The sequence below is a fragment of the Eubalaena glacialis genome, chromosome 1, assembly GCF_028564815.1.
Source record: "Eubalaena glacialis isolate mEubGla1 chromosome 1, mEubGla1.1.hap2.+ XY, whole genome shotgun sequence".
NCBI classification, from domain to species: domain Eukaryota; kingdom Metazoa; phylum Chordata; class Mammalia; order Artiodactyla; family Balaenidae; genus Eubalaena; species Eubalaena glacialis.
Genome location: NC_083716.1, coordinates 204,919,138 through 204,929,333, shown reverse-complemented (window position 1 = coordinate 204,929,333; position 10,196 = coordinate 204,919,138). Strand labels below are relative to the sequence as shown.

Sequence of the window (10,196 nt, the reverse complement as noted above, 5' to 3'; positions counted from 1 at the left end):
TCTAAATTTTGCACTAAAACTGTGTATGGTGTGAGGTGAGAGATGAGGTTATTTCCTATTTGAATATATAGTTACCCATTTGTTAAAAAGACTTTTTTTTCCTCATTGAATAACTATGGCACCTTTGTCAAAAATCAATTCTCCAATATGCATGGGTCCTTTTACTCTATTCTGTCCACTAGCCCCTAACATTTCTTATAAAACAGGTCTTCTGTCAACAAATTCTTTCATCTTTTCCTTGTCTGAAAAAGTCTTTTCTCACCTTTTCTGAAGGATATTTTTGCTGAATATAGAATTCTAGGTCAACAGGTTTATTTCTTTCAGTACTTTAAAGATGTCATGCCAAGGCCTCTAACCTGCATAGTTTGAGAAAAGAAATACAGTCATTCTCTGTATGGAATGTGTCTTTTTTTTTTCTCTAGCTGCTTTTCTAATTTTCTCTAGCTGCTTTTCTAATTTTCTCTAGTTTTCAACAATTTGATTATGATGTACCTTAGTGAGGTTTTCTTTATGTGCTTCCCTGCTTGTTGAATTTCTTGGATCTGTGGGTTTATAGTTTTCATCAATGAGGAAAACTTTCAGACATTATTTCTTACATTGTTTTTGTCTCCCCTATCCCAACTTCTAGGAGTCCAAATACAAGTATGTTAGAAGACTTGATATTACTTCATAGGGGAGTAAGTTACTGTTTTTTTCTTTTTTCTCTTTGTGCTTTAGTAAGCCTCACTGAGTTTTAGTACTGTAGTGACCCATCTGCTATAATTCCATCTGTTCTTTCTCATCCAGTTAATGACCAAAGAGGTAATCAAATAGCAGCAGTGATTTTTAAAAATAAATCTTACACATACTTGAATTATTGGTATAAGTGTATTAACCACAAATAAAATATTTAAGGACTATTAATTTAGAAATGTGTAATTTTTTCAATATCTTCTTTATTGTCTATAAAATGAGTTTGTGTATGTATACATATACATGTAACATTAGAAATGATACTGAATATGATGCCAATGATGGGCTGCTGTAATTTTTTTACTTTGACTTCTTCTACAGAAAGTGATGACAATCTGTGGAAAATTCTTTATTGTATCATGCCAATTTACTACAAGGAGTATTTCAAAATAATACAAACGTAATCCACAGACTTGATTAAGTGAAGATCAACTGATCTGAAAATTTTTTCTTCCTTAGTTCTTCACAGTAATTGCTAAAAGTCCAATAAGCTGATTTTTCCAAGATCGATTATTCTAATAACTTTGGGTGTTCAATCCGTGCAATGGTCCAGTCAGGTTTTACTCCTTGTGTAAACTCCCTCTGAAATCTAGGGAAAAAATTATAAATAATGTGAATCTTATATCAGTCCAAATACTTCCTGGATAACTACATAATTTGCAAGTATATATTAGAGGCAGTTGTTAGCAAAAAGCTAACAGTTAATGGTAAATAAAAATCAAAAAGTTTAATCTACCAATTTGATCACAAAATATATCCCCACAAAATCAGACGTGCATTCTCAACTAAAGTGAGTATTTTTAATGGACTGATCTACATACACTCCAACATCTGCCAGTCCTTGAGAGGAACTTCAATGTTATTCTATTGTTAAGCACTAGCCATAATATATGCCTAATATGAGGAGAAATAAATTGGAATATGGTGATAAAAACAGCACTTTCATGGAAGTTGGTTTATGTGATTAGACTTACTCAGCTTGCACTAAGACCAATCTTGAAAATAGCAGTGTTTATGAGCTGCCCGTGATCTTAGTAGGGAATATCAGAAGAACCAAAGGTTAGTGTTGATTACAGTGGTCTAAATGACATCTTAAAAAAGAGACGATTCAGTAGATTTAAATTAAGTATTTAAATATACAGAATATTTTGGGTAATTACAAATAAAGCAAAATTCAAAACAGAAAAAGAAAAGAAAAAAAGCACATCCCCTTCAAGAAAAGTGAAAAAAATGAAGATATAATTCCCTTTACCTTAGCGAAACAGGATACATTTTCTTTCCTAGGTCGTTTTTGGGATTTGTTCATTATTTTAAAGCAAATTTGTATAACTCTGGTGACATAACAGTATTCTCTTTTAGACAGATATTAAACTATGTCTCCACTGACTTGCTTGACTTGTTCACTGTTCCAAATTTTATTAGTACAATAATACACTATAGTGTCTCTTTTAAATAGTTTGTTAACCTCCTATTAGACAGTACCTCCTTAAGGGCAGGAACCCTTCAATTCTGTATCTGAACCCCTACCAGAGTACTTGGTAAATAGGAGATGGTCAATAAATGTCTAGTGAGTGGATGGTCCATGTGCCAATTATGGCAGATTTTATTTTCCAAAGATGGTCATAACTACATCTTGCATCCCACATGCTCTTCTGCAGTGTGACCTTGCTGCTGCCCCATGAAGAGGTGGAGTCTCTCCATGCCCTTTCACCGTGCAGATCCTGTGACTGCTTGGACCAGCAAACCATGGTGGAAATGATGTTGTTCCAATACTGGGCATAGCCCTTTACTGGTCTAGCATCTTCTGTCTTCTGCCTCTTGGAAGCCAACCACCATGTAAACATGTGACTAGCTTAACACTACCACAAGCCCAAGCCACCAAGAGAGGCCTTGGAGAATGAGACGTCATGTGGAGAAGCCAAGGAGCACCGTGGTGCTGCCCACGAGTGAAGAAGCCATTGTGGAAATGAACCCCTAGCTCCGGCCACCCCACTTGATGCCAGAGGGAGCAGAGAAAACTCCACAGCTGAGCCTTTCCAAAATTCCTGAGCAGTAGAATAGCAGGCAAAATGAATGGCTGTTTGATGCCACCGAGTTTTGGAGTGGTTTGTAACGTAGCAATAGATAGCTGAAATACAGTTTAATTAAATTCAGCAATATTACCTCTTCCTAATTTCTGAACACTCCTGTTTCGTGGCCAGTGTGTCTTTCCGACTTTCTCTCTTCATAAATAACTTGTCAAATTTCAATCTTTTTCTTCCTAAAGCTCCCTTTAGTTTTCATACCTTCATACTACCTTCTATTTTCTAGAGAAAGGAAACAACGAAATGCGATTAGACTTACTCATAGCTCGCACTAAGAAGTTGTTTAGTTTCCACGTTCTGATCCCCCAACTTAACCTGGAACACACTGGCTCCACTTATAGTTTCACTGGGGATGTTGGCACTGGTTAGATACCAAAAGCACATCAGGATGTTAACAAACTTCCTTCCTTAGAGAAAAAACATACACACATACAAATACAAATCACAATAATCTATCATCCTTATATCCTTAATGAAATCAGCAATTGGCAGTAATTATACAGCTGTTACAGACCAAATTTTGGGCTCATTCTAGTCTAACTTAAGATACCTGTAATGACACGTTTTTATTTTTAGAAAATTCTCCTGGGGTTTATGACATTTTCCTCTCTGGATCACAGTAGTAAGAGCTACTATATACTGAGCAGGTACTTTTTACCAAGTGTACTACATGGATTACTTTCAATTTGTGGCATTTTCTAAAATTATGATAACAGATATCTATTGTCAAACCAAAAATGAGGGAGGGGGAACACTTTTTTGCTGCTATGTCATTAACTTAACCCCAACTGCCAGAAAGAAGCCTTCTATTCTACCCCTAATTCACTTTACTATGCCCAGTGATTATGACAACATCCTGTGCAAAAATCAGGTAGTAACCATGGTGCTAAGATGCAATTTGAAATATTAGGAAGAAGAAAATATTTATCATTAAAAGTACCTTTACAAATGTTTCAAATTAACATGTGTGTGAAAATTTTTTCACTATTAACAGTCCTCAGTCAGAACTGCCTTAGCAAGTGTGTAAGCAAAGACTAGATTTCCTGTGTGCCTAGCACATAATACACTGCAAATATTTGTAAAAGGAGTAAGTCAGTCAGTAAGTTTTCAGGAACGCTATTGGGAAAATAGGACAAGGAGAAGAACAAGATAAATGCTAAAGTTCCTTTCAACTATTTTCATCGTCTCCAAATAAATCCAATTTGGGAGTTCTGAGTTAATGTTACTTTCAAAACAGTCTTTAGCTAATATTATTTACTTTTTCTTTTACTCTTTACTCCTACTTAACATACAGCTGGACACTTAAAATACTCAATTGTTTTCCTTTCAGTTAGGAAATCTGAAACACAAATATTTTCATTTTAAGATATGGGAGCAGCTTGTCTTAGACAATTTTCATTAACTTAAGTTACAATGCTCTCTTCTGTGAATTAAATAATATTAGGGAAAAGTTCTAGATAGAAAGGCATAAGAAACTATTACCATATCCCAAGTCTTCCAGAGCTAGGGCTTTAAAGAATGAATATATTATTTTCTCTGCAGTTCTATAAGTATCCACTTGTACCAACAAAATATCACTATTCCATGATTATTCACTAGTTTAGTTTATCTGGACAATTGTGGGTCATTTAAAGTTGACTATGCTCCAGCATTACCTTTCTCATCGTAGTAAATGGAGATGTCTCCTGTTGATGTATATACAATTTCATCTATGTCAGCAGCAAGGGCATTTTTATGGTTGTCAGGTAGTGAAGTAACCTTTTCTTTCAATACACGTAGTGTCTAAGTATGGAAAAAGCAAACCATAGTTCACTTGCTGAATTTTCAAAAGCTTTTCAAAAAGTGGAGTGAATTCTTCATGGAATGAATTTTGTAAAAATATTTTTAAATTTACTGCCATATTTATTCATTTTCAAAAGCAAGGCTGAGGGGCTTCCCTGGTGGTGCAGTGGCTAAGAATCTGCCTGCCAGTGCAGGAGACACGGGTTTGAGCCCTGGTCCGGGAAGATCCCACATGCCACGGAGCAACTAAGCCCATGCGCCACAACTATTGAGCCTGCGCTCTAGAGCCAGAGAGCCACAACTACTGAGCCTGCGTGCCACAACTGCTGAAGCCCATGCGCCTAGAGCCCACGCTCCACAACAAGAGAAGCCACTGCAATGAGAAGCCCGAACACCACAACGAAGAGAAGCCTCTGCTCGCCGCAACTAGAGAGAGCCCGTGTGCAGCAACAAAGACCCAATGCAGCCAAAAATAAATCAATAAAATAATTAAAAAAAAAAAAAGCAAGGCTAAAAGGGATCTGATTATTCAATTAGATAATTCCTAATAGAACTGTTCTTATATAGATTTCAATTCTTATACAGAATTCTATATAAGAACTGAAAGACATCATATTAACTTACTTATGCCTTAAGTAGCAAGTCATTCTATACTTTTATATGACCCCAAGTACCCAAAAGGCAAGATACAGGGACTCTACTTTGGCTGATGGCATGCAGACTATTTTATTTTATTTTTTATTTTTTTATTTAAGGGTGATTTATTTTACTTAAGGGTGGCAGTGGGAATAGTCATAGATTTCTAATACAAACCAAATACAAAGATCAAACAACCATAAGAATAATGAAAATCTAAATATGAAAAGCTAATCTTTTAGGAGAAAAATAAGGAGACTATCTTTTTTTTTTTTTTTTGCCAATGGTAATGGATATGTAAGGATATTGACAACAACACTGGAATAGCAGAGGAATTGAAAATGCTATACACTGATCAACGGGAAACTAGCTAAGTTAATTATATTGCATATACATAATACCATGAAGAAAGCAAACACATATATAGTCTTTGGTTGAACCATATACCATTCTAAGTGCTCTACATTACATATACTATCTCACATAATTTCCCAACAATACTACTACTATCCCATTTTATATGTGAGACAAGAAGTTAAGTAAGCATGCATACTATTTTAAAGCATAAATAAGGACAACGTATATCATTCTACTGCAAGAGAATAATACATTCATTTTTAAAAGAAAAATAAAAGTATACTTTACCTCTTTGGCCACAAGTTCTTCCAGTAGATCAAACTTACTCTGTGACAGCAACTTGGACACATGAGCAAAAGCCTTAAAAAAACAGTGGGGGGAGGGTGGTGATTATTATTTCAAGATATCATATGAAATACCGTACAATGTACAATGCTCATACTTGAATGGCTAAGTGTAACAAAGACTATTTTATGATAAATGCAATAGACAATGTCAAACACTAGATATCGGTGTTAGGCATAACTCCTCCAAAGTTGGTTGACTTTTCTTTTCTCATATGGCCTTCCCACATGGAAAGTAGTAAGTGAGCAGATTGCTAATTATGTATCTACTCCAAGGACCTGGGAAAAGATTGCGTGTGGTGTACATACTACGTCCTCAATAAAAAAATCTCCTATATATTTCCTTTTAAAATAATGATGAAGTAATCAACCATCGTGACTGTTATATGATCCTCCTCTTAATCATGAATACACAGCAGCACAACCTAGACGGTATTGGGAGTCTGGAGATCTGGGTTGCAGTTGTACCTCATTAAGATAGATAAGGCAGGTTTGGTAAAGTGGGAGAAAAGATAATGAGTTTGCACAATCTAATACAGTAGATCCCAACTTTGAAGTATGAGATCCCATTTTAAAGTGGGAGGGAACCAACTGCAATCCTCCACATTCCTAGCAGTGAGGAATGGAATTGTGCGTTAAGACTCTACCTGTCTTCGAGAAGCTTGCAGTCTACTTGAGGAGGGAGCCAAGAAAACTGACAAGTTCAAAAATTATGACAGGAATAAGAACAGGATGATTTGGGAGCATACAGGTGAGCACTTAAGCTATCTGCGAGGAAAAGAGAGGGCTTCCTAAAGGAAGTAATATCTAAGATGAAATTTGAAGAACTGGCAAGAGAAAGAGGATGCACAGGTGTGTCAGACAGACAATACTCATAATTGTTATGGGCTGAATTGTGTTCCCCCAAATTCATATGTTGAAGCCCTAACTCCCAGTACCTCAGAAGGTAACTATATTTGGAGACAGGACCTTTAAAGAGGTGATGAAGTCAAATGAGGGTGGGCCCTAATCCAATCTGACTGGTGTCCTTACAAGAGGAAATCTGGATACACACAGAGATACTAGGGCACACACGCACAGAGGGGGGAAAAAAAAACAACACGTGAGGACACAGCAAGAAGGCAATCATCTACAAGGAAAGGAAAGAGGCCTCAGAAGAAACCAACCAACAAGGTGCCAACACCCTGTACTTGGACTTCTAACCTCCAGAATGTGAGATAATAAAGTGCTGTGGTTTAAGCAACCCAGATTGAGGTATTGTTGTGGCAGCCCTAGCAATAATAGAGTTGAATTTTGAGGAAAAGCATACTTCCAAATGGATTCAAGGATCCCTTGCAAACACTTTAGAGGCTCTCAGGGTTCAGAAACACTGTATGTTTTAGTAAGGGTTTGTGTGCAGAAGATGGGTGAAATTTGGTAAGAAGAAACAAAGACCATAACCATCATGTTGAAACCCAACCATGAGACTCTAGTTTGTGTGGCCAAAGAAGATCACACCTGAGCAAATTACCCTATAAGGTAATAATGAACCATTAGGAGGCTGCCCTGATAAGGCTTTGGTGATATAAGATTGCCTAACCTAAACAGGCTTCTAGGAAATAGCCCTCTTTTTCATAGAAAAGGCCAAAATACGCTAGCAAGATACAGGAAAACAGACAGTACATGGTTAGTGGTTTGAGGGCAGTAATAGGGAAGGTATCATATCATATGTGCATATCAATGGAAAGTAGGGTTTGTGGAGCTAATAAAGCTGTTTAAGGATTGTATATCACCAGACCACCTATTCCTCTGGCTCACATGATGAATAAAAGCTTGCCTAGATTGGTATAAAATAAGCTACAGGATATATCGTATAACGCAGGGAATATAGCCAATATTGTATAATAACTATAAATGGAGTGTAACCTCTAAAAATTGTGATTCACTACATTGTATACCTGTATTATATATATATATAATATATAATATTGTACATCAACATACTTCAAAAAAATGTTTTTAAATAATAAATTAAAAAAAAAAAAACTTGCCTAGATTGTACTTAACCATCTCAACTTCTAGTGACTCTGGAGGACCAAGACTGCTTATAGAGTGGGTTACAGGACAATGCACCTCAGCACGTGCTAGCTATGCATCCTTGAGCCAATCGTTTCACCTTTTTAGAACTTGATTTTTATCATCTGAAAGAATTAGACTAGAATAATGAGCACGAAGGTCCCTTTTTGCCTTATGTTCTATGATTAAAAAAGAAATATCTTAAAGAACATGATCTAATTGATAACTTGATATTCACATCCCAAGATAACATCTTATTGATAGGAGGTTAGTCTAAGGAGAAAGGGCAAATTGAGCCCATGAGAGTAGATAATCTACCCAGTGTTTTTGCAACAGATTATTCCCAAGCCCTAGAATTACATCTATGCAAAGGAAGGTATAGTTGCCTTATGAGATCTAGTAGGAAGAAGGTTTTTCAGCTATGTCCTTTTAAGTCATACGTGTTGAAAAACTGGTTTGCTTGATCTGAAAGGTATGTTAAAGTAACCGCTGGTTTAATGGAATCACTAAATATTTGCCATGGATGACCCAACATTCTTTTTGGAAATCAGAACGGTTAAATGCACAAAAATTGACTTAGATGAGGCAAGACTGTATACAAACTGGCTGATGAAGGGGTGCAGATACTACTTAATAGCAAGGATGAGGGCTAAAATAGCTCACAGCTGGAGGACCTTTAGGATCAAAGAGTGACTAAAAAGTGTCCCATGCTCCTCTGTGTTCAGAGAAAATAGGGACTTAGGCTTGAATCCTGCCCATAGTGGGGAGATGACTTCCATTCCTTATTGACACATAAATAAGCATGAAGTAGACAAGCTCAAGTCATCAGCAGAGTGGTGGAGAACAGTAGCATCATGCTCATTTACCTCTGCATGGACAAAAGATTTTGAGAACTGACATGAGCAGAGGTTTATCCCTTACAATGCTGTTAATCAAGCTTGCTCTTTACTTTTTAATTTTTTTATAAAAACATAAATCAGTCAGGAGTTGACTCGGGGAAGCAAAAGCAGGAGTTAATATTGACATTGATTATAAAGCTGAAAACATTTAATTTATAACTGACAGGTCACATAAATAAATATCAATGGCTGTGTTTATAGAAATAATCTGAAAAAAACCTAGGATTAAATATATCAATACCAGCATACGATCAATATTGTCTTTTTCATTATGCATAAAATCAGAAAAAATAAAGCCATGTAGCTTTTAAGTGGCAGAAACAGGCTTTGAATACATTTCTGACTCAAAACCTGTAGAGAGTAGAAAAAGTAATTAAGGGACTTCACCTTGGTGTCTCCATCGAAACCCTATTTCTCGGCGACCTTGCAACAGAAGCAGAAGCTTAATTTAAATCAAGAAGTGGCCGGAGGGCTCTGTGTCTGGGTCACTACCCACATGTTATAATTTGAGACCCAGTGGAAACCTCACCGCTAAACACTTTTGCCTAATAGTTGAATGCATGAGAGGCGGATAGATTATCTGTAGAGAAATAAACAAACCTGCTTCGCTCCCTCCGTGAATTCTGCGATGCTGAACTCTTGGTCGAAATAGGCCCAGATAAGGAAGGAGTAAATTCGAGTCCGAATCCAGCTGATGGGGTTGGAGAACCCCAGGATGATCATCTTGGTTTTCTGGCGCTGCTGGGGCTGCTCCTCGGTGCTGTAGGTTCGCCGAGGGCAGAAAGGGAAAGCGGGAAGGGTTGTGCGGAGTCCCAGAGGGCTGAGCAGGGGACGCTGAGGAGCCCGAGCAGGCAGCGCCAAGGCCGCGGAGGCCCAAGAGACTCGAGGAAATGGGGCCGCTCCCGAGCCGAGGCGGCGGCGGCAGAAGCAGCAAAGTCCAGCCAATGGCGGCCACACGTCGGCCGAACCGGGAGTCCAGAGTCGGGCGGCCGAGCCCGGCAGAGGCCGAGAAAGCAGCAAGCGGGGTAAAAGACTGACGGCCAGCGCCATTTTTGTGACCTTTCACCCCTTGCTTGTGCAGTATGGAAAAAAAGTCGGCGGGAAACCACCTCGGCGGGACTTGGAGAAAGAGACTGGAGAGTCAAGCTGGCCTGTTACTGCACCTCTGGTGAGTTCGCCCCTTCCCTGCTCTCCATCACATGCCCGTAGGCCCCCAGCCCCGCGCTCGAAACCCGCCGCTCTCGCGACTCAGCCGGCCTCGTGGACCTTTTCTCTCCCGGACCTTTTCTCTCCCGGACCTGTTTCCG

General features: G+C 38.1%; 1 protein-coding gene across 2 annotated transcripts; it reads right to left on the bottom strand.

Moving 5' to 3' along the window:
* Window positions 1–1,056: 1,056 nt before the first annotated feature.
* On the bottom strand, window positions 1,057–9,944 carry MAIP1 (matrix AAA peptidase interacting protein 1). Of its 2 annotated transcripts, none has more exons than XM_061203759.1 (5): window positions 9,490–9,944; window positions 5,880–5,951; window positions 4,472–4,598; window positions 3,076–3,223; window positions 1,057–1,321 (listed from the first exon to the last, which is right to left on the bottom strand). In XM_061203759.1, the coding sequence occupies exons 1-5, from the start codon at window positions 9,937–9,939 to the stop codon at window positions 1,243–1,245; spliced, it is 876 nt and encodes a 291-aa protein (XP_061059742.1). In that variant the 5' UTR covers window positions 9,940–9,944; the 3' UTR covers window positions 1,057–1,242. The 2 variants fall into 2 exon arrangements, 1 of the variants encoding a protein (XP_061059742.1); XR_009702374.1 differs by having other exon boundaries at window positions 1,232–1,321; window positions 3,076–3,177.
* Between the last annotated feature and the right edge of the window lie 252 nt (window positions 9,945–10,196).